This window comes from Ranitomeya imitator, chromosome 6 (genome assembly GCF_032444005.1).
Source record: "Ranitomeya imitator isolate aRanImi1 chromosome 6, aRanImi1.pri, whole genome shotgun sequence".
Lineage (NCBI taxonomy): Eukaryota > Metazoa > Chordata > Amphibia > Anura > Dendrobatidae > Ranitomeya > Ranitomeya imitator.
This window is the reverse complement of record NC_091287.1, coordinates 213,065,140-213,090,244: the sequence shown is the minus strand read 5'-3', so window position 1 is coordinate 213,090,244 and position 25,105 is coordinate 213,065,140. Positions and strand designations below refer to the sequence as shown.

Below are 25,105 nucleotides of genomic sequence, written 5' to 3'. Positions count from 1 at the left end.
CAATGCGGCGTGGCATGGAGGCAATCAGCCTGTGACACTGCTGAGATGTTATGGAGGCCCAGGATGCTTCAATAGCGGCCTTAAGCTCATCCAGAGTGTTGGGTCTTGCGTCTCTCAACTTTCTCTTCACAATATCCCACAGATTCTCTATGGGGTTCAGGTCAGGAGAGTTGGCAGGCCAATTGAGCACAGTAATACCATGGTCAGTAAACCATTTACCAGTGGTTTTGGCACTGTGAGCAGGTGCCAGGTCGTGCTGAAAAATGAAATCTTCATCTCCATAAAGCATTTCAGCCGATGGAAGCATGAAGTGCTCCAAAATCTCCTGATAGCTAGCTGCATTGACCCTGCCCTTGATGAAACACAGTGGACCAACACCAGCAGCTGACATGGCACCCCACACCATCACTGACTGTGGGTACTTGACACTGGACTTCAGGCATTTTGGCATTTCCTTCTCCCCAGTCTTCCTCCAGACTCTGGCACCTTGATTTCCGAATGACATGCAAAATTTGCTTTCATCAGAAAAAAGTACTTGGGACCACTTAGCAACAGTCTAGTGCTGCTTCTCTGTAGCCCATTTCGGCACCTGTAGCCCATTTCCTGCACACGCCTGTGCACGGTGGCTTTGGATGTTTCCACACCAGACTCAGTCCACTGCTTCCTCAGGTTCCCCAAGGTCTGGAATCGGTCCTTCTCCACAATCTTCCTCAGGGTCCGGTCTCCTCTTCTCGTTGTACAGCGTTTTCTGCCACATTGTTTCCTTCCAACAGACTTACCATTGAGGTGCCTTGATACAGCACTCTGGGAACAGCCTATTTGTTGAGAAATTTCTTTCTGGGTCTTACCCTCTTGCTTGAGGGTGTCAATGATGGCCTTCTTGACATCTGTCAGGTCGCTAGTCTTACCCATGATGGGGGTTTTGAGTAATGAACCAGGCAGGGAGTTTATAAAAGCCTCAGGTATCTTTTGCATGTGTTTAGAGTTAATTAGTTGATTCAGAAGATTAGGGTAATAGGTCGTTTAGAGAACCTTTTCTTGATATGCTAATTTATTGAGACAGGTTTTTTGGGTTATCAGGAGTTGTATGCCAAAATCATCAGTATTAAAACAATAAAAGACGTGACAAATTTCAGTTGGTGGATAATGAATCTATAATATATGAAAGTTTAATTGTAATCATTACATTATGGTAAATAATGAAATTTAACACTATATGCTAATTTTTTGAGAAGGACCTGTATTAGCTCACACATACACATAATAGACAGGTCATGTGACTGACAGCTGCCGTATTTCTTACATGGTACAGTTGTTGCTCTTGTAGTTTGTCTGCTTATTATACAGATTTTTATTTTTGAAGGATAATACCAGACTTGTGTGTGTTTTAGGGCGAGTTTCATGTGTCAAGTTGTGTGTGTTGAGTTGCATGTGGCTACATGCATGTAGCGACTTTTGTGAGATGAGTTTTGTATGGTGACATGCGTGTAGCAACTTTTTGTGTGTCGAGTTGCATGTGACAGGCTAGTGTAGCAAGTTGTGTGCAGCAAGTTTAGCGCATGGAGAGTTTTGCGCATGGCGAGTTTTATGTGTGGTGTGTTTTGAGTATGTGCAAGTTTTGTGTGAGGCAATTTTTGCATGTGTTGCAACTTTTGTGCATGTGGCAATTTTTCCGCATGTGGCGAGTTTTCCATGAGGTGAGTTTTGCATGTGTGGCGAGTTTTGCGTGAGCCTAGTTTTGCACGTGGCGTGTTTTGCGCGTGGCGAGTTTTGAGCGGCGACTTTTGTGTTTCGACTTTTATGTGGCGAGGTTGGTGTATGTGTGGTGAAATGTGTGCTGAGGGTGGTATGTGTGTTCAAGCACGTGGTAGTGTGTGGTGCATTTTGTGTGTGTGTGTTCATATCCCCATGTGTGGTGAGTATCCCATGTCGGGGCCCCACCTTATCAACTGTACGGTATATACTCTTTGGCGCCATTGCTCTCACTCTTTAAGTTTCCCTTGTTCACATCTGGTAGCTGTCAATTTGCTTCCAACACTTCTCCTTTCACTTTTTCCCCATTATGTAGATAGGGCAAAATTGTTTGGTGAATTGGAACGCGCGGGGTTAAAATTTCACCTCACAGCATAGCCTATGACACTCTCGGGGTCCAGACGTGTGACTGTGCAAAATTTTGTGGCTGTAGCTGCGACGGTGCAGATGCCAATCCCGGACATACGCACACACATACATACACACACATTCAGCTTTATATTAGACTAGCTGAAGAGCCCGGCGTTGCCTGGGCATAGTAAATATCTGTGGTTAGTTATAGCACCTCACTTCTCTTATTTTCCCATCACGCCTCTCATTTTCCCAATCACATCTTTCATTTTCCCCCTCACGTCTCATTTTCTCCCTCACACCTCTCATTTTCTCCCTCACTCCTCTCATTCCCCCCTAACACTTGTCATTTCAACCTCACATCTGTCATTTTCTGATCACTCCACTATTTTTCCTCACTCCTCTCATTTTGCACTCACACCTTTTCATTTTCACCTCACACCTCTCATTTTCACCTCATCACCTCAGTATATACATGTTTGTCATCTCCCTTATATATAGTATACATCTGTATGTCATCTCCTGTATATAGTATATACCTGTATGTCATCTCCCCTGTATATAGTATATACCTGCTGTGTGTCATCTCCCCTATATATAGTATATACCTGAATGTCATCTCCTTCTATATATAGTATATACCTGTATGTCATCTCCTCCTGTATATAGTATATACCTGTGTGTCATCTCCCCTGTATATAGTATATATATGTGTGTCATCTCCTCCTGTATATAGTATATACCTGCATGTCATCTTCTATATATAGCATATACCTGTATGTCATTTCCTCCTGTATATAATATATACCTGTAGGTCATCTGCTCCTTTATATAGTATATACCTGTGTCATCTCCTCCTGTATATAGTATATACCTGTATGTCATCTCCTCCTGTATATATATGTACCTGTATGTCATCTCCTCCTCTATATAGTATATATCTGTGTGTCATCTCCCCTGTATATACTATATACCTGTGTGTCATCTCCTCCTGTATTAGACCTCGTTCACACGTTATTTGCTCAGTATTGTTACCTCACTATTTGTAAGCTAAATTGGCAGCCTGATAAATCCCAAGCCAACAGGAAGCCCTCCCCCTGACAGTATATATTAGCTCACACATACACATAATAGACAGGTCATGTGACTGACTGCTGCCGTATTTCCTATATGGTACATTTGTTGTAGTTTGTCTGCTTATTAATCAGATTTTTATTTTTGAAGGATAATACCAGACTTGTGTGTGTTTTAGGGCGAGTTTCGTTTGTCAAGTTGTGTGTTGAGTTGCGTGTGGCGACATGCATGTAGCGACTTTTGTGAGATGAGTTTTGTGTGGCAACATGCGTGTAGCAACTTTTTGTGTGTCGAGTTGCATGTGACAGGTAAGTGTAGCAAGTTGTGTGCAGCAAGTTTTGCGCATGGCGAGTTTTGCGCGTGGCAAGTTTTCCATGAGGTGAGTTTTGCACTTGTGGTGAGTTTTGCAAGAGCCTAGTTTTTGCATGTGGCAAGTTCTGCGCGTGGCGAGTTTTGAGCGGCGACTTTTGTGTTTCGACTTTTATGTGGCGAGGTTGATGTATTTGTGGTGAAATGTGTGCTGAGGGTAATATGTGTTCAAGCACGTGGTAGTGTGTGGCGCATTTTGTGTGTGTGTTGTAAGACTCATGCTGGTGTGGTAGTTGGAGGCAGATATATATCGCCCAGGTGTTTGTCCTATGTGAATTAGGCCACTCAGTATCTTCAGGGTGCTAATGGGTTAATGATTGCAGGAATAAAAGATGACCAGCTGGGTGTTTCCAGTGTCTGCCTGGGGCACACAGATTGCCTGCCTGTGTGGGACAAACGTGACTGAAGAGCTCTGCTCAAGAATTGTGTGATGTTAGCTGGGTGGGAGAAGCCCCCCCAGTTGTTGAGATAGCAACGTATTTGTTTAGTTAGTGCCGGACAGGCTAGGATTTATTTTTATGTTTTGTTTTTTGTGTTGCTTTCACGTTAATAAATCTGACCTGAGGTCAGCCTGCTCAGAAACCTGCTGTACGCCTCAGATTCAATGCACAAACCACGTGTCCTTTGACCCCAGCAAAGGCGATCCCAGAGTGTTTTGTCACATTGTGGTGGAGAACGCGGGCATACCGTGGCACAGGCGACAGCATGGAAGACGTGGTGAAAGCCTTAGTACAGTCCACTGCCGTACAGCAGCAGGCCACTGCCGCACAGCACAAAGCTAATCGCTTGATGGCCGCACAGCTGAAGGAGTTACTGGACATGACGGTTGCAGACCGCCAACTTCTCCAACAGGTGGCGCAGCGCCTGGTGAGCATGCCTGACGCTGACCCGGAAGCAGAGTCCAGAAGGATCCATGTGAGTCGATACTGGCAAAAGCTGACTGCAGAAGATGACGTCTAGGCATACCTGACAACGTTTGAGCGGACGGCATTGAGAGAGAAGTGGCCGAAGGCACGATGGGCCGATTTGATTGCCCCGTTTCTCTCCGGCGAGGCCCAAAAAGCTTACCATGATTTGGACTCGGAGGTCGCTCAGGACTTTGAGAAGCTGAAAGCTGAGATCCTGGCCCGGCTGGGTGTGACGACGGCTGTCCGTGCACAGAGGGTACATCAGTGGACATACCAGCAAGATAAACCGGCGCGGTCTCAGATGTTCGACCTGATCTGCTTGACAAAGAAATGGCTGCAACCCGAGGTACTGACAATACCCAAAATAATCCAGCGGGTTGTCCTGGACAAGTACCTGAGAGTACTACCCCCAGCGCTGAAAAGGTGGGTAAGCCAAGGAAATCCCACGACAGCGGATCAACTTGTGGAGTTGGTCGAGCGTTATTCCGTGGCAGAAGGACTTCCCGACGACACCGCCAACCCCCGGTCTGTGCCTCCTCCTCGTGGAACCGGTAAGACTGTTCCAGGGACCACTGGTGAAGGAAAATCGCTTAAAACTGTGGGGAAGGAGTCCGGGACTGCTCGCACTCCGAGACCAAGAGTATTGGACGGTGATCTCAGTAGGGGACCTGTTAGGTGTTTCCGCTGCCATGAGAAGGGTCATGTTTCTGCGAACTGTCCTGTTACCGCTGAACCCATGCAGTGCGACGTTATAGACTCTAGAAAACGCATGTCTTTGGTTACACAGCTAGTGAGTGTGAATGCGGGTCAAAATGATACAGTGAAACACCTGTGTGAATTATCTGTTGATGGGAAAAATGTTGTGGCATTACTAGACTCTGGAAGTGTGGTGACTCTGGTGAAAGCTAGTCTGGTGGCACTTCCGTCTGGTCCGTCTGACAAGTTTTCTGTGACGTGTGTGCATGGTGACACCCGCTCGTACTTAACAGCGGTCATATGGATTTCTACTCCCTGTGGGTCAGTGCAGCACAAAGTGGGACTCGTCCCCGTATTGTTACAGGATGTAATCCTGAGCAGGGATTTTCCCTATTTCTGGCAGTTGTGGGAGAATCAGTTGCTCCTTCCCGGTAGCTGTACCCGTGAATCTTCTCCCATGCCATCTGGAGGTCCCGAGTCCCTAGAGGAGACCCCACAGGAAGATGTTGCTGGGGAGGTTGGTGAATCTAACCTTCAGTACCGCTTCTCCGTCATGGCGGGGGAAACAGAGGAAACTGAGGAACCTCAGCGAGAGGCGGAGGCAGACAGCCATCCGGCACCCTGCCTGCCAGATTTGGGAGTCCAGGTGGATGACTTCCACAGCGAGCAAATGAAAGATCCTACCCTAACTCCGGCTAGGAAAAATGTAAAAATGATAGATGGGGTACCCGTAGAACCTGACACTAGGCTAGCGTACCCGTATATGGTTCTTGAAAATGATTTGCTCTACCAGGTAGAAAAAAAAGGGGAAGACACAGTGCAACAGTTAGTGGTACCCAAACCTTATCGGCGGAAGGTACTGGATTTGGCCCACGGACATATAATGGGGGGACATCTGGGGGTACAGAAAACCACAGAAAGGATATTGCATTGTTTTGTGTGGCCTGGAATACATTGTGATGTGCGTAACTATTGTGAGTCCTGTCCAGAGTGCCAAATCGCGGCCCCTAAATCTCAGTTCCGTAGCCCTTTGGTACCCCTTCCTATCATCGGGGTCCCTTTTGAGAGAATTGGGATGGATTTGGTTGGGCCCCTTCCCCGATCCGCACGTGGGCACCAACATATCCTCGTCATCATGGACTATGCCACTCGTTACCCGGAAGCCATCCCTTTGCGTAACACAGCTACCAAGACGATCGCCAAGGAATTGGTACAAGTGTTTAGTCGGGTGGGAATTCCAAAACAGATACTCACCGACCAGGGGACTCCCTTTATGTCGAGGGTAATGAAGGAGCTCTGCAGGCTCTTACAAATAGACCCGTTGCGTACGTCTGTCTATCACCCTCAAACAGATGGCCTGGTTGAGCGCTTCAACAAAACCTTAAAACAGATGCTCCGGAAAGCGATAGACAAAGATGGGAAGAACTGGGATTACTTGTAACCCTATTTGCTGTTTGCCATTAGGGAAGTTCCCCAGTCTTCCACAGGGTTTTCGCCTTTCGAACTGTTGTACGCCCGTCGTCCCCGGGGACTGCTGGACGTCGCAAAAGAAACCTGGGAAGGTCAAGTCACTGCCTTTAAAACGGTGATCAACCATGTAACACAAATGCAGGATCGTATTGCCGCTGTCATGCCCATTGTTGGGGACCATATGTTACAGGCCCAGGGAGCCCAGAGGCAAAGTTATGATAGAGGCGCTAAGGTCCGTACATTTGCACCCGGCGATGGGGTGTTGGTCCTAATCCCTACGGTGGATAGTAAATTCCTGGCGAAATGGCAGGGCCCATTTGAGGTCCGAGAAAGAGTTGGTGAAGTGAACTATAAAGTGTACCAGCCGGGTAAGAGAAAACCGGAACAGATTTATCATGTGAATCTGATAAAATCCTGGAAAGACCGCTCTGCCCTAACGGCGGATCTGCCCCGTCCGGTTTGTTCACCTACTGTACCAGAGGTGCAGGTTGCTGAGACTCTCTCAGAACGACAAAAATCTGAGGTTAAGCAATTTTTGTTACAGAACCGACAGTTTTTCTCCGAAAAACCTGGCCGGACTAAGTTGGTGAAACATGAGATTGTCACAGAGCCTGGCGACACTGTTCATGTGAAGCCCTACCGGATTCCGGAAGCCCGCCGTGAAGCCGTCTCCCGGGAAGTGATGGCAATGTTGGACTTAGGAGTCATTGAGGAGTCACACAGCGCCTGGTCCAGTCCAATTGTGTTGATACCTAAACCGGATGGCTCCATCCGGTTTTGTAATGACTTTAGGAAACTGAATGCAGTTTCTAAATTTGATGCGTACCCTATGCCCCGGGTCGATGAGTTGATCGACCGGCTTGGTAAAGCCCGATACATTACGACCCTGGATTTAACAAAGGGGTACTGGCAGATTCCTCTGGCCGAGGCGGCCAGAGAGAAGACGGCCTTTGCTACACCGGAAGGTCTGTTCCAGTATGTCTATATGCCGTTTGGACTTCACGGAGCTCCCGCAACGTTCCAGAGATTGATGGATCGAGTCTTGAGGCCTCACAGACAGTACGCTTCTGCCTACCTGGATGACATCGTAATTTACAGCATGGACTGGGAAACTCATCTCCAGAAGGTACAAGCGGTGATTGATGACCTGCGAGATGCAGGTTTAACGGCAAACCCCAAGAAATGCCACATCGGGCTTGAAGAAGCCCGATACTTGGGCTACGTGATTGGCCGAGGAGTGGTTAAACCCCAGATCGACAAAATACAGGCAATTCAGGGCTGGTCACAACCAGTGAACAAGAAACAAGTGCAGGCTTTCCTGGGGATTGCCGGCTATTATCGCTGGTTCATACCCAATTTTGCAGCCATGGCTACTCCCTTGACGGATCTTACCAAGGGGAAGGGTTCCGTCATGGTAAAATGGACCTCAGCTGCTGAAGAGGCCTTCCACAGCCTGAAACGGGCTTTGTGCTCTCAGCCCGTACTAGTGACTCCTGATTTCAGCAGCGAGTTTGTGGTACAAACTGATGCCTCTCATACTGGTGTCGGAGCTGTACTTTCCCAGGTGAGGGACGGAGTCGAACACCCAGTCCTCTACCTCAGTCGGAAACTGAATGTACATGAGCAGAGGTATGCGGTGGTTGAAAAAGAGTGCCTAGCCATTAAGTGGGCTCTCGACTCCCTCAAGTATTACCTAGCCGGTAGGAAGTTTAGGCTGGTTACAGACCATGCCCCTCTCAAGTGGATGCACCTCCACAAAGACCGTAATAGTCGGGTAACCCGGTGGTTCCTTGCCCTGCAGGCTTACTCTTTTACGGTGGAGCACCGACCTGGGGTGCAGATGGGGAACGCCGATGCCCTATCCCGAGTGCACTGTTTCAAAAGTGTTCTTGCTCGACCGGAGTGGTCTGAGCAAGGGGGGGGGATATGTAAGACTCATGCTGGTGTGGTAGTTGGAGGCAGATATATATCGCCCAGGTGTTTGTCCTATGTGAATTAGGCCACTCAGTATCTTCAGGGTGCTAATGGGTTAATGATTGCAGGAATAAAAGATGACCAGCTGGGTGTTTCCAGTGTCTGCCTGGGGCACACAGATTGCCTGCCTGTGTGGGACAAACGTGAGTGAAGAGCTCTGCTCAAGAATTGTGTGATGTTAGCTGGGTGGGAGAAGCCCCCCCAGTTGTTGAGATAGCAACGTATTTGTTTAGTTAGTGCCGGACAGGCTAGGATTTATTTTTATGTTTTGTTTTTTGTGTTGCTTTCACATTAATAAATCTGACCTGAGGTCAGCCTGCTCAGAAACCTGCTGTACGCCTCAGATTCAATGCACAAACCACGTGTCCTTTGACCCCAGCAAAGGCGATCCCAGAGTGTTTTGTCACAGTGTTCATATCCCCGTGTGTGGTGAGTATCCCATGTCGGGGCCCCACCTTAGCAACTGTACGGTATATACTCTTTGGCGCCATCGCTCTCATTCTTTAAGTCCCCCTTGTTCACATCTGGCAGCTGTCAATTTGCCTCCTACACTTTTCCTTTCATTTTTTCCCATTATGTAGATAGGGGCAAAGTTGTTTGGTGAATTGGAAAGCGCGGGCTTAAAATTTCACCTCACAACATAGCCTATGAGGCTCTCGGGGTCCAGACGTGTGACTGTGCAAAATTTTGTGGCTATAGCTGCGACGCCTCCAACACTTTTCCTTTCACTTTTTCCCCATTATGTAGATAGGGGCAAAATTGTTTGGTGAATTGGAAAGCACGGGGTTAAAATTTCACCTCACAACATAGCCTATGACGCTCTCAGGGTCCAGACGTGTGACAGTGCAAAATTTTGTGGCTGTAGCTTCGACGCCTCCAACACTTTTCCTTTCACTTTTTTCCCCATTATGTAGATAGGGGCAAAATTGTTTGGTGAATTGGAACGCGCAGGGTTAAAATTTCGCTTCACAACATAGCCTATGACGCTCTCGGGGTCCAGACGTGTGACTGTTCAAAATTTTGTGGCTGTAGCTGCGACGGTGCAGATGCCAATCCCGGACATACATACATACATACATATACACACACACACATACACACACACATTCAGCTTTATATATTAGTTAGTCAAATCAATAGTATTCCTCCACACAGTACTGGCATGTGGTGTCAAAATCATATACACATGTATACAGTCTACATACCGATAGGCAGAATGATAAAAGCACACAGACACCCAATTCCCGTCCACCCCGACGCGTGTTTCGGCCGATGCCTTCCTGAGGGAGCATGTCAAAGTATGCATGGACTTAGATTATATACTCGCAGGGCCAGAAGTAGCTACACTTATCGTCCTAATCGTCATATTTATCGGTCATCAGCCCACTCAGCCATGCGACACCAGAAACACACGGGCCCCATGTGATCCAGGGCCGCAAGTATCGCGATAACCGAGACCAGAAGTGACGCGGACGAGCCTACGCATAACGTACAGCGTGGCCATCTTGGTAGAGGACTTAACTTCATATATTACTGCCACAAAAAGACCTGCGCAAAAACTACAGCGTGGTCAACAGAAAATATATCACCTAATACTTTTAATAAGAAAAAACATACCTTTGTTGCATAGGTGACAAATATAGAGTACAGCTACCTAGCATGCATGTATGCATACATATCTATACCTACATATGTGTATAAGCACATGTGTGCACCATATATTCAAAATTCAGTATCAAATATATACACATACACACACACACACACACACACACAGGTGCATATATAACTCCATCATATTTACACTTCAATACTAATAGTCCATTATAGATATTCAAATATACAAAGGCATCACATTCCGCAGAGCCGGAACATATTGCACATCAGCATATACACCCGCTAGTTGATAGTAGTATCGGCATCCACAGCATTTGTCGTTGGTCCAAGAATGGAATAGTCATCTTATTTTCCCGAAGTGGTCACCTAATAAATCGTACCATAACCATGAATACTAGGATAGAATAAAATCAAGTAAAAAAAAAAAAAAATATATATATATATATATGTATATATATATATGCGGAAAGATAGGCACAAAGGAATACGCAGCAACCAGTGAACTACAAAAACGGGGCGAAATAAATATTTTAGTTGAGACCGTCTGGCTGAACAGTCTGGAGACGCCATATCAACTGTGTCTCAAGTTTTCCAAGGCCAAGCTTTTTCAAATATTCGTGTGGCCGATGTGTCGCCTGTCCCAATGTGGAAAGGAGTAATTCCTTTTCCAATTCAAGGGGTACTAGATCCTTTTCAATTAGATGGCATATTACGTGTACTACACGATACGTGGTCTATTATGCAACGTGTGTTCCTGCGGACTGATTTACGTCGGCCTCACCACTCGCCAGTTGAAAGCCCATATCAGGGAACACGTACTGGGGATACAGGCGGCCTCCGGCCACACGGATGGAGCTATGCTCAAGACACTAGACACTACCGGGACATTTTAAGGAATTTCATGAGTGTGATGCGTCATTATTGAGGGTTAGGGGCATAGATGACCTGAAAATCAATATTAGGGGTGGCCAGCTGTCTAAATGGCTTGGAAGACTTGAGACACAGTTTCTTTACACGGTCAGACACTGTCAATTTTTAAAATGAACTTTTGTTTGTGGGAAAACATCTTTAATGTGACCGGCTTCCTCTGCCTGTAGACATGTCGCACATCTGCTGCCAGGATCAGCTAAATGATTCACTGCACCTGCGCATAATTTGCGCAAGCGCAGTAAATCACACCGCCGCCATCTTTGTGCAGACAGATAGCGGCGGTCACATTAAAACTGCAGATGCGCTCCCCCTATACAAAAATGGCAGCAGTCAGTAAATTATTCAGCTGATCCCGGCGGCGGCATATTCCCAACGGTGTTCTGCTGGTGGTACCGCGCAAGAGGCTGCGTGAGTGTGTGAGTGTGTGGTGCGTATGGCGTATAAAGTGTGTTTGGTGTGATGGTGTTCCGCTGGTGGTACCGTGCAATGGGTTGGTACCAGCAGTTTCCATATTGAGACACCGATCACTAGGGTGTCCCAATACGGTGGTCGGTGAACTTCCTCCGCTTGGAATTCTGGGATACCTTAACATCTTGACAGATATAAATAGATTGTTATTATTGTAATGACCTTCACCTTCAGTATGAGGTGAACATGGCAATTAATGCATTTTCTGTATTTTACTACATTTACACAAAAAAAGTAATACAAAAATTCTTCAAAAACACAAAACTTCTTGCATCCCATACAATATTTTGCAGAACAGGCTCAATTTTTCACTGATTACATTTTTTGGCTTTATGGGATTTTTTGATTACTGATTATTTCACTTTTTCTGAAGATGGATAAAAAAATTTTGGTATTCTTTTTTTAATTTTTTTTTATGGCATTCACTGTAAATATGGTAATGGAATAGCTTTATAGTATGAATTTATACCCAATGTATATACATTTTTTAATTCTTATTCTACATTTGCACAAGAAAATAACTTTGTTAGCAAAAATATTTTTTTCTTTTTGCATCATGTTCTGAGAGCCATAACATATTTTTTTGCTTACATATCTCTATTTGCTCTTGTTCTTTGTTTACAAAGTTGTAGTTTCTATTAGTTCCAGTTTTGATCACTTTTTGTCATTGTTTTTTCTCATTTTTTATTTGTGTCGCTAATTGTCTGGGATAATTATTGGTAATATGTATCTTGTTTAGGGTTTGTGAGTGCAATGTGAGGGGGAAAAAAAAATCGCATTGCATTCTGACCAATGTTATACAATGAGGCAGTGTTCATCTGCAAGTTTTTCCTGAGCGAAGGAAAAAATTGCAGCATGCTGCTTTTGGCCACGTATATCCGTCAAAACTTGCCAATGCAATTCAGTGGATGCGAGAAAAAAAAAGGGATCAGCACACGGTCCATGAGCATGCCATCCGATTTTTATGCACACATCTCAAAAGAACCAAGAAATTGCATCATCCAAGCTCAGAAAGTTCATAGCCAGAACTCTAAGAATAGCTAGATAGATGGATCGATAGATGGAATAGCTAGACTTTGCTTAGCCCCTTAACCCCCAAGGGTGGTTTGCATGTTAATGACCGGGCCAATTTTTACAATTCTGACCACTGTTCCTTTATGAGGTTATAACTCTAGAACGCTTCAATGGATCCTGGTGATTCCAACAATGTTTTCTTGTGACATATTGTGTTTTATGATAGTGGTAAAATTTATTTGATATTACTTGCATTTATTTGTGAAAAAAAAACGGAAATTTGGTGACAATTTTGAAAAGTTTTCAATTTTCTAAATTTGAATTTTCATGCCCTTAAATCACAGAGATATGTCACACAAAATACTTAATAAGTAACATTTCCCACATGTCTACTTTACATCAGCACAAATTTGGAACCAATTTTATTTTCATTAGATCGCCTATGACGTACTATCCCTTCCATGGAAATTAAGTCCCAGGTCACATGGATAGAATAGTATGTCCAATGGCAGAAAGGGGTTAAGCAAATAAATAAATGAAAAAAAAAAATAGAGTCATCCCAGACTAAAAATACAAGCCCGTAGCCACCCCAGAATTGGTGCAGCCGCATCATATTAGATGTCCCAATTCAAGCATGTAACATAGTTAGTAAGGTTGAAGGAAGACTTTAAGTCCATCTAGTTCAACCCATAGCCTAACCTAACATGCCCTAACATGTTGATCCAGAGGAAGGCAAAAAAACCCATGTGGCAAATAGTGTGCTCCACTTTGGGGAAAAAAATTCCTTCCCGACTCCACATACGGCAATCAGACTAGTTCCCTGGATCAACGCCCTATCAAGGAATCTAGTGTATATAACCTGTAGCATTATACTTTTCAAGAAAGGTATCCAGTCCCCTCTTAAATTTAAGTAATGAATCACTCATTACAACATCATACGGCAGAGAGTTCCATAGTCTCATTGCTCTTACAGTAAAGAATCTGCGTTTGTTATTATGCCTAAACCTTCTTTCCTCCAGATGTAGAGGATGCCCCCTTGTCCCTGTCTTAGGTCTATGATTAAAAAGATCATCAGAAAGGTCTTTGTACTGTCCCCTCATATATTTATACATTGAAATAAGATCACCCCTTAGTCTTCGTTTTTCCAAACTAAATAGCCCCAAGTGTAATAACCTATCTTGGTATTGTTGCCTTCACTCTCCCTGATTGCCCTGGTACTTTGGCAATGGAGGTAAAGGGGCTTGGGGTTGATGTCTACTGTGAATTGTCCAAAAACACTTCTGGCATCAAGCCCTGGTATTACTAACCCAGTAATTAAAAAAAAAAAACACAAACAAAAAATTATTTATTTGAACGTTATGTTCTCCCCATGTGTGGATGGGTTTCCTCCCACACTCCAAAGACATACTGATAGGGATTACAGATTTTGAACCCCAATGGGGACAGTGCTGATAATGTCTGTAAAGAGCTGCGGAAGAGGATTGCGCTATGTAGGGTGCTTGTGAAATTATATATCTGCATATCTGCAGGAAATCTATTTATTCTAGCTTTGTAACATACATATATTATATATTTATTATCTATAATATACCTAATATTTTTCTCTCTTTTATCTTTCTATGTCTTTAAATAAGCTTGCTTTATTAGTTTTGCAAATTAGCTTTAAGCTACATAAAGCATTATAATATGTAAAAGATTAAAAACGCATTGCATACACATGTAATACGGATGTCATATGGAAGATGTTAGGCGAGACATACGCATGACATACGGAATGACATATGCATGACACTCGTCCAACTTTTCAGGATGAACATCAGAGTGATTTTTAATACGCAGATGTTGGCGAACCCTAAAGGACATTTATTTCTTCTAAAGAGTTTTTTTTTGTTGGAAAATCCTGATTTCGGGATGAGTGTCTTTTCCCTATTTTTAAACACTCATTACTTATTACACTGTATTACTCATCAAGGGGACTTTAACTTGCAATCGTAGAAGGCATAGGTAATTGGAGCGCCCCCAGACACAGGGCCACGATTTCTAGGTACTGGGCCTCTCTGGTTCGGTTCTGAGGCTGTCACGGTGGCTAGACCCGGTCCGTGACCCTGCTAAGGGGTTTGTGACGCCACCTGTGGTGTTCGGTCAGGATGACCGACGCTGCTGTGGGGTCCGCTGGGGTGATGGAATGGCAGCTGGATGGTATACCTTCCCACAGGTGAAGTAAATCCCCAGGGCTTCCCAGTAAGGTGGATGGTGATGATGTAAGGCGCAACCAATAACGAGGACACAAGGTTGCAGTCTCTTTACCTTTAACTGAAGGCTTCAATACACTCAGTCCAGAGCACGTTCAACCAGGCTATCAGAGACCGGCCGGTCCGATGGGCACATCCAGAGTTTCCCTCGCAGATGGAAATCGTTGCCTACCAATAGCACCTGTGTGTTGTAGTCCTACCCTGCTGAGCATTCGGAATAGTCCTCACAACTGCTGTTTCTCTTCGTTCGTTCTCTACAGCTCTCTCTCTCTCTCTCTCGTTCTTTGGTTCCAGATGTTGCTAGTTTCTAACATCCCCCAGATATGTTATGGCTAGGACGCCACCCGTTTGACGGGAAGGCTTGGAGGTCTTCCGGTACCCTAGAGACGCCCCTCTCCCAATGTTGCCCCCTATGTCTTCGTAGGTGTAGAAGGTAGACAGCCAACCTATAATCAACTGTCCAGCGGAATTTGAAGTAAGGCCTGAAGTCAGTTACTCCTACGGTGATCCGGCCGACTACGCGCCTCAGTAAGATGTTGCCTTCCTCTCTCAGCACGACTCTTACTGGCTCTCCTTTGGGCTGATCTCATTTACACTGTTCCACAATATTCTTCCCCTCTTGTCTCTTTCTTGGGACACCGCCGCAAGGTGTGCAGGCGCGGTTCCGTTACGTTCGCTAGGCACCTGCCAGGTTCCCACGCCTGACAGGGAACCCCCTGTGCCTTCTCCCTGCAACACCCCCTGCCACGGGATGTTGCCTGGTTCCAACCCAGTCAGCTTTGCACTAACTTCCTCCCCAGCCACTAGTTTTACCAGTGTGAGGAGTGGCCCAATAAATAAAGCCTTTTGCTTCCCCTAGTGGCCTGAGTGTGAAGTGTAATGTGTTCTGGTGATACCTGGTCAGGAGAACTCCTTAGTGCCATCGGACGTACCGCTACTCGCCTTGGAGCCATACTGCAACGACCAGGTCTCTGGGGCGCTGCACTATGACTACACTACTAGCAGGATTTGATAAGCTCTAGCATAAGGCAGACTCTAAAGCTATTGGCAGCCCTCCGGTTGCCATAGCAACCCATTGACACCCTTAGACATTACAAAACTGTCTTGTCTAGCAAGGTAATCACTATAGTATTAAATTGGCCACCTTCCTGCTACACTGATATAAACCTGCCCTAGAATGTTAGAACTGATGTCTGTGAATCCCAGTAGTGACCTGGAGATACTAATTTCATGTCAGTTCATTCAGAATGACAGTGTGGAAATTGTAAGCAGACTCTTTTTACATCAGCACCCTAGTATTTCCAGTGTTATGAGAGAGACAGGATGGATAGTAGTGTGAGTGGCCTCTTTTTACTTCAGCACCTCCAGTATCTTTAGTGTTAGATCAGAGAGACAGAATGGACAGCAGTGAGTGGCCTCTTACCTCAGCACCTCTGGTATCCCCAGTGTCAGATCAGATAGACAGAATGGACAGCAGTGTCAGCGGCCTCTTACCTCAGCACCTCCGGTATCTCCAGTGTTAGATCAGATAGACAGGATGGACAGCAGTGTGAGTGGCCTCTTACCTCAGCACCTCCGGTATCCTCAGTGTTAGATCAGATAGTCAGGATGGACAGCAGTGTGAGTGGCCTCTTACCTCAGCACCTCTGGTATCTCCAGTGTTAGCTCAGATAGACAGAATGGACAGCAGTGTGAGTGGCCTCTTACCTCAGCACCTCTGGTACCCCCAGTGTTAGATCAGATAGTCAGGATGGACAACAGTGTGAGTGGCCTCTTACCTCAGCATCTCTGGTATCTCCAGTGTTAGCTCAGATAGACAGAATGGACAGCAGTGTGAGTGGCCTCTTTCCTCAGCACCTCCGGTATCTCCAGTGTTAGATCAGATAGACAGAATGGACAGCAGTGTCAGCGGCCTCTTACCTCAGCACCTCCGGTATCTCCAGTGTTAGATCAGATAGACAGGATGGACAGCAGTGAGCGGCCTCTTCTTACTTCAGCATCTCTGGTATCTTTAGTGTTAGATCAGATAGATAGAATGGACAGCAGTGTGAGTGGCCTCTTACCTCAGCACCTCTGGTATCCCCAGTGTTAGATCAGATAGTCAGGATGGACAGCAGTGTGAGTGGCCTCTTACCTCAGCACCTATGGTATCTCCAGTGTTAGCTCAGATAGACAGAATGGACAGCAGTGTGAGTGGCTTCTTACCTCAGCACCTCTGGTACCCCCAGTGTTAGATCATATAGTCAGGATGGACAGCAGTGTGAGTGGCCTCTTACCTCAGCATCTCTGGTATCTCCAGTGTTAGCTCAGATAGACAGAATGGACAGCAGTGTGAGTTGCCTCTTACCTCAGCACCTCCGGAATCCCCAGTGTTAAATCAGATAGACAGGATGGACAGCAGTGTGAGTGGCCTCTTACCTCAGCACCTCTGGTATCCCCAGTGTTAGATCAGATAGTCAGGATGGACAGCAGTGTGAGTGGCCTCTTACCTCAGCATCTCTGGTATCTCCAGTGTTAGCTCAGATAGAATGGACAGTAGTGTGAGTGGCCTCTTACCTCAGCACCTCCGGTATCCCCAGTGTTAGATCAGATAGACAGGATGGACAGCAGTGTGAGTGGCCTCTTACCTCAGCACCTCCGGTATCCCCAGTGTTAGATCAGATAGACAGGATGGACAGCAGTGAGCGGCCTCTTCTTACTTCAGCACCTCTGGTATCTTTAGTGTTATATCAGAGAGACAGAATGGATAGCAGTGTGAGTGGCCTCTTACCTCAGCACCTCTGGTATCTCCAGTGTTAGATCAGATAGACAGGATGGACAGCAGTGCGAGCGGCCTCTTACCTCAGCACCTCTGGTATCTCCAGTGTTAGATCAGATAGACAGGATGGACAGCAGTGTGAGTGGCCTCTTACCTCAGCACCTCTGGTATCTTCAGTGTTAGATCAGATAGACAGGATGGACAGCAGTGTGAGCGGCCTCTTACCTCAGCACCTCCGGTATCTCCATGGTCAGATAGACAGGACGAATAGCAATGTGAGCGGCCTCTTTTTAGCTCAGCACCTTCGGTATCTTTAGTGTTAGATCAGAGAGACAGGATGGACAGCAGTGTAAGGGGCCTCTTCCTACCTCAGTACCTCTGGTGTCTTCAATATTAGATCAGAGAGACAGGATGAACAGCAATGTGAGCAGCCTCGTCTTACCTCAGCACCAAGGCTATTTTCAGTGTTAGATCAGACAGACAGGATGGACAGCAGTGTGAGCGGCCTCTTTTTACCTCAGCACCTCTAGTATCTTTAGTGTTAGATCAGAGAGACAGAATTGACAGCAGTGAGCGGCCTCTTACCTCAGCAGCTCCGGTATCTCCAGTGTTAGATCAGCTAGACAGGATGGACAGCAGTGAGCGGCCTCTTCTTACCTCAGCAGCTCCGGTATCTCCAGTGTTAGATCAGCTAGACAGGATGGATAGCAGGGTGTGCAGCCTCTTCTTACCTCAGCACCTCCGGTATCTCCATGGTCAGATAGACAGGACGAACAGCAGTGTGAGCGGCCTCTTTTTACCTCAGCACCTTCGGTATCTTTAGTGTTAGATCAGACAGACAGGATGGATAGCAGTTTGAACAGCCCCCTCTTTAGTAAGCACCTGGTATCTCCTGTATTAGGTAGAAAATGCATGGTGGACAGCAATGTGAGCAGTCTTTTTATCATAGCACCCCTGTTATCCAGTGTTTCACCTTTATCGTCGGTAATGTCTCCTCCGTTCCTCCTTTTTCCCTTCTGCTGAGACTCCTCTTCTCAGTCACAGAAGCTAGCGTTGTGCCATTTGAGAGAGGATGCAGTTGCACGATTAATCGATAGAGAAAAGTCTTTTCATTGCTTGATCTTTGTGTACTGCAGACATATAAATCACTGTCAGATGAGTCTGACAGATAGATACCCTGTTCTTCCAATAGAGAATTCAAAAACACATTGGCTGAGTCAAACTTTGATGTGTATAAGGGACTTGGGAGAGATAAAAGTTATTTAAGGTGTATGGCAGCTATTAGGGCAGCTATCTCAGATACAAACTGACTTCAAAATAAGTCAGAATAACGTCATTATTTCAATTGGTATAAAATACAACTTTGTTATTGAGATTTAGGGTATGTGCACACGATGCGGAAAACGCTGCGGATCCACAGAGTTTCCGCAGCTGCGGGTCTGCAGCAGTTTCCCATGAGTTTACATTACAATGTAAACCTAAGGGAAACAAAAAACGCTGTGAACATGCTGCGGACAAAAACGCGCGGAAACGCAGCGGTTTACATTCCGCAGCATGTCTCTTCTTTCTGCGGATTCCGCAGCGGTTTTACAGCTAGTCCTATAGAAAACCGCAGTTGTAAAACCGCAGTGAAATTTGCAGAAAAATCTCAGTAAATCGGCGGTAAATCCGCAATAAATCTGCAGCAAAAACGCTGCGTTTTTGCCCTGCAGATTTATCAAATACGCTGCGGAACAATCCGCAGTGGACCATTATACGTGTGCACATAGCCTTAGGCTGCATTTATTTATTTCATCTTTACTTTTTCACAAATACTATATTGTTAGTAGTTATAACATATTAGATGTCACTTGTAATGTGTATTACTGTTTGCTGACTTCATAATCTTTAATTTAGGGGCAAAAAGGTGAAAAGGGGGAACCAGGTGCAGTTGGACTACCAGGAATTACTGACCATCTTGCTCAAGCAGGTCTTCCTGGATCACCAGGTCTAGATGGAAAGAAAGGTGAACCTGTAAGTAAATTAATCATGTGCGTGCTTCCTGACCTTCTACACAGAGTAGCAAATCTATGCAATATGAGTAAGACCATGAAGTAAAGGTACCGTCACACTCAGCAACTTTGCAACGAGAACGACAACAATCTGTGACATTGCAGCGTCCTGGATAGCGATCTCGTTGTGTTAAACACGCAGCAGCGATCTGGATCCCGCTGTTATATCGCTGGTCGGAACTAGAAGTCCAGAACTTTATTTGGTCACTAGATCGGCGTGTATAGTCATGTTTGACATCAAAAGCAACGACGCCAGCAACGTTTTTACATGGAGCGAGAACGATAAGTGAGTTGCCTTTACGTCACTGGATCGCTCCTGCATCGTTCTGGAGTTGCTGTGTTTGACGTCTCTATAGCGACCTAAACAGCGACGCTCCAGCGATCTAGTTTAGGTCGGATCGTTGTCTATATCGCTGGAGCGTCGCTGAGTGTAACGGTACCTTAACTCTAGTAAGATTGCAAGACAAACCACAAGAGTGTTAGGATTGTTTACGAGTATTCTGTGCTTTTTCAAATAAAATAATCTAAAAGTGTAAAGTTGATAGCCTTCATAAAGCAGCATTAGAAAAAATAAGGCAGCACTCCTTTCTTGGGTGAAAAATCTGTGATTTACTTCAGACCCACATGGCAAGCAATGTTTCGGCTCCTGTGAAGTAAATCACAGATTTTTCACCCCAAAAAAGGAGTGCTGCCTTATTTTTTCTAATGCTATTGGAATGTTTGCATAGTGGATAGATTGCCGTAAAGGCCTGTGCACCCGACAGTATATATTGTGCTGTTCCGCTTTATTTCTTTTAGTCTTTATAAACTGTCAAAATGGCTTTCATTATAACTAAATTGGTTTTGTTGTTAGGTTATTGTTGTCACAAGGCATTTTCATGAATCGTAGATTAGATTTACATTATTCACATACTTAGTGTGAATTTAGGACCAACCAATATTCCTATAACCAAAAAGTATCTGGCTTAGGGCTCCTTCTCACTTGCGTGAACTATGTCCGAGTCTCAAATGGTAACACCTGGCACTTGGGAGCGGAGCGTGCAGCTCCATGTATTGCTGTATGGCTGCACGTTCCGCTCTGGAGTGCCGGCGGCAGAGCCGGGTTTTAACCTGCGAGACTCGGCCGTATTTCACGCAAGTGAGAAGGAGCCCTTATTAGTGAGATGCAAGTAAGAATCAGGAGATAAACAAAAAAGAAAAATGGTGCTTCAAAATATCTCAGAAATATACTGTATTATCTATATTAAATACTGTATATAGAATTTTGTTAAAAAAAAACAGCATAACTCAACGGAAGGCTAGTAATAACACACCTCCCAAAGTTATAAACAGTATGTAATTATTATTCCCACATATCTATCGCAGTACATTCCCTAATGGTTAATATATACATCTGATAGAGCAGTGTAGGAGGAAAATTGACATAGTAATAATCTGGAGCCCTGTGCCATGGGATTCGCGTTATTGCTTTGTAAGTTTGCCTCCTATACCCTTCTAACTGATGTATGCGTTAACCATTAGGGAATGTGCGAAAAGCAAGGATTTCAGCGTCAGGATCTTCAGACGCTGCTAGAAGAACCCATGGCTGCTATTTTTTAGCACAAGGTTAGAGGAGGCAGGGTTTTTATAAAGTTCTGACATTTGCATCACCTATGCCTTTCCTAGCGATGATGGTGAAAAAGCCATAACCCTAACATGCTATTTAAGGTCTTAAATCTTGGTCAACGTTATCTGAGCACACCATTCTCCAAGGGTGCCAAGCCTTTTGTATCAGCCCATTTTATTTTTTTGTAATTTTTAAAATGTAAACAATGCAAATGTCTCATCTTTACCTTTATGCCTTTTAGAGATCATTTTATCTTCAACTTGCTTAACTGTTCACAATAACAGTAAATTTGACCAGGGGTGCCCAAACTTTTACATGCCACTTTTATTTATATACACATTGCATTTTATTTTATTAATTAACATGTTTTTATTTAACTGTCCATCCACAAAGTGCATTCTTCATTCCCATAATTATATGCATAAAAAAGAAGCGTAGCTAGTTTGCTGGTCAAAGAATTATTCTAATGTGCATCATTAACAAGAAATATCAATGTTCATGAATAGAGATGAGCGAACCCGGACAGTAAAGTTACTGTTCGGGCACAGACATCGAACACGGACTTCACCAGGAAGTCCGTGTTACTGTTCGGGTTTGGCTCTCCGAACATCCGGTGTTAGTCGCGCTGTCATATGCATGATAGTACAGCAAACACTGCTTCTGAATCATTACCACCAGTCAGATAGCCGCGGTTCCCATGCTGTCAAATGACATCATGAGTCCGCAGCTATGATCTGAGATATAAAATTTACCTCTGCTCACTGGAGTCGGCTGATGAGACTACTGCTCCCATGAGCCTACCCCTGCTGTCGCTAATAACAGCGAGAGCATGAGCTGCAGATGGGAGTATTCATCAGCAGGCACCAACTCTAAATAAATAATTAAAAAATAAGATATAAGACACCTATCCATTACTAATCCTATAGTTGTATAGTAAATAAATACACAGCCAGAATAAAGTCCATTAATTAAAAGAATGATGCAGACTCCTTTAATTATTCTAAATTAAATCATACTTGTGTTTTCACCCTTTCCATTGAACCCATCGTCTCCCGTATAAACCAAAAATAAAAAACAACCATATCCCTCACCTGTCCATTGTTCTGTCACCTTCTTTAATCCATGTCTGGAGATAAACAGTTTTCAACTTGGACTATGCCAGTATGCAACCATCCAGGCTGAGAACCACCAATGAATGAGCTGCTGAGAGATCCCAGCTAGCAGAGTGACAAAAAGCCTCATGGTGCAGCGGTGAGTTCACCTGGAGAAATTTCTCAGAGAGAACTCTGAGCTCAGCGCTGCACCATTAGACTTTCTCACTGTGCTGGTGGAGATGTCACCGAGGTTACCGCGGTTCAAAGGCCTGTCTGGGAACGCAGCCTCAGTGATCGGCGGTTACCTTGATGGTGTCACCGCTAGTCACAGCTCATTCTCCAAGTGGTTCTCAACCTGGACTGTTGCATCTTGGCACCATCCATTTTGAAAACTGTTTATCCTCAGAAATGGATAGCTTACACTCTACAGGAGAGAGAGAGAGAGGAACCCACTGAAAATAAGAGCTTGCACTCTACAGGAGAAAGTGGACCCTGCTGGTCATAAGAGCTTACATTCTACAGAAGAGAGAGAGAAAGAGGAACCTGCTGATCATAAGAGTTTACAATGTACAGGACAGAGAGGACCCAGCTGAACATAAGAATTCTCACTTTGTATGAAAGAAAGAGAAGACCCCACTGTTGAACATAAGAACTTGCACTGTATAAGGCTGGTTTCACATTTGCGTTTAAAAATGCAGCGTTAAAAACGCAAACGCAGGTGGTGAAAAAACGCATGTAAACGCGTGCAAATGCTGCATTTTTTAGACATATGCGTAAAAAAAGCGGCGTTTTGACGCCTATAAATGCGTTTTTTCTTGCGTTTGCGTTTTTGAAATGCATGATGAGAAGTGTGTGACAGCTGCCAATCATCAAAATCAACTAGAAAACCCACTATAAATAGAAATAGCTAGGGTTAGGGTTAGGGTTTGGATCCCTAGGGTTAGGGTTAGGGTTTGGATCCCTTTATCACCTTGATGGTGGGGGGTTAGGGTTTGGATCCCTAGGGTTAGGGTTAGGGTTTGGATCCCTAGGGTTAGGGTTTGGATCCCTTAGGGTTAGGGTTAGGGTTTGGATCCCTAGGGTTAGGGTTAGGGTTTGGATCCCTTTATCACCTTGATGGTGGGGGGTGGCTTATCAGTGTGTAGACTTGTTTTTTTCTATGGAAACGCATGCGTTTAAAAACACAACCAAACGCATATGCTTAAAAACGCATGCGTTTACATAGACAGCGATACTTTTTTTTGCCGCAAAAAAATGCATGCATTTTTTTGCGGCAAAAAATGCCTGTAGAAATTACTACATGTTGCATTTCTGCAACAAAACGCAAGCAGAGAAACGGCGCATGCGTCGTCAAATGCGGCAAAATGCATACAAAAAAACGCATGCGTTTTTAATGTTAAATATAGGAAAAACGCATTTTTTTTTGCGCTAAAACGCAGCGCCAAAAAAACGCAAATGTGAAACCAGCCTAAGAGACAGAGAAGACCCCAATGATCATAAGAGCTTATACTCAACTGGACAGAGATAAGGCCCGCTGAACAGAAGAGCTTAAATTTTATGGGAGAGGGAGAGAAATCCACTGATTATACAATATGAGCTTACACTCTACAGGAAAGAGAGGACCCTGCTGAACATAAAAGCTTACACTCTACAGAACAGTGAGACTTACCAGTGAGTGGAGATGGAAAGTTACTCTGCAATACAAACTGGGCTCCCCTGAGAACCACTGATCTCTGATGGCCCAGCTAGTGACAACCACTATAAAAAGTGTGATAATCATAGATGTACAGTAGAGCAATATGGAGAAGCCCATGTAGCCTCATAAAAGTCATTAACCCACACTCTGATGATTTAGTGGTGTTGCAAATGATGCTTGGTGAACCAAGAATAGAATTCCAAAGTGTTTGAATTTACGGGAAATTGAACACAAACCCAATCCTCCACGGATTGATCTGCTCATATCTAGTGTTAATAGTTTATTTTTATCAATCAAAGTAAAGTGTGTGGACAAAAGAGAAATTTAAATCAAGTCAATGTTTGGTGTTACCACTAGTGTTGAGCGATACCTTCCGATATTTGAAAGTATCGGTATTGGATTGTATCGTCCGATATCTGAAAAATATCGGATATCGCCGATACCGATATCCGATACCAATACAAGTCAATGGGACACAAATATCGGAAGGTATCCTGTAATGGTTCCCAGGGTCTGAAGGAGAGGAAACTCTCCTTCAGGCCCTGGGATCCATATTCAGGTGTAAAATAAAGAATTTAAAAATAAAAATATTGATATACTCCCCCTCGGACGCACCCTGGTTGTAACCGCTGCAACCGCCTTGCTTCCGTTCCTAAGAATGAGCGCGTGAAGGACCTTCGATGACATCGCGGCTTGTGATTGGTCACGTGACCGCTCATGTGACCGCTCACGCGACCAATCACAAGCCGCGACGTCATCGAAGGTCCTTCACGCGCTCATTCTTAGGAACGGAAGCATGGCGGTTGCAGCGGTTACAACCAGAGTGCGTCCGAGGGTGAGTATATCAATATTTTTTATTTTTATTCTTTATTTTACACATGAATCTTCATCCCGATACTGATTCCCGATATCTCAAAAATATCGGAACTCGGTATCGGAATTCTGATACTGCAAATATCGGCCGATACCCGATACTTGCGGTATCGGAATGCTCAACACTAGTTACCACCCTTTGCATTCAAAGC

At 44.7% G+C, this 25,105-nt stretch overlaps 1 protein-coding gene across 2 annotated transcripts in view; it reads left to right on the top strand.

Annotated features, from left to right (window-relative positions):
- Positions 1-25,105, top strand: part of COL15A1 (collagen type XV alpha 1 chain) — a 1,189,398-nt gene that overhangs the window by 469,717 nt on the left and 694,576 nt on the right. For both annotated transcript variants that reach the window (XM_069730463.1, XM_069730464.1), the window contains exon 8: positions 19,530-19,646. In XM_069730463.1, coding sequence (XP_069586564.1) covers positions 19,530-19,646 — 117 coding nt within the window. The remainder of the gene's footprint in view (positions 1-19,529; positions 19,647-25,105) is intronic.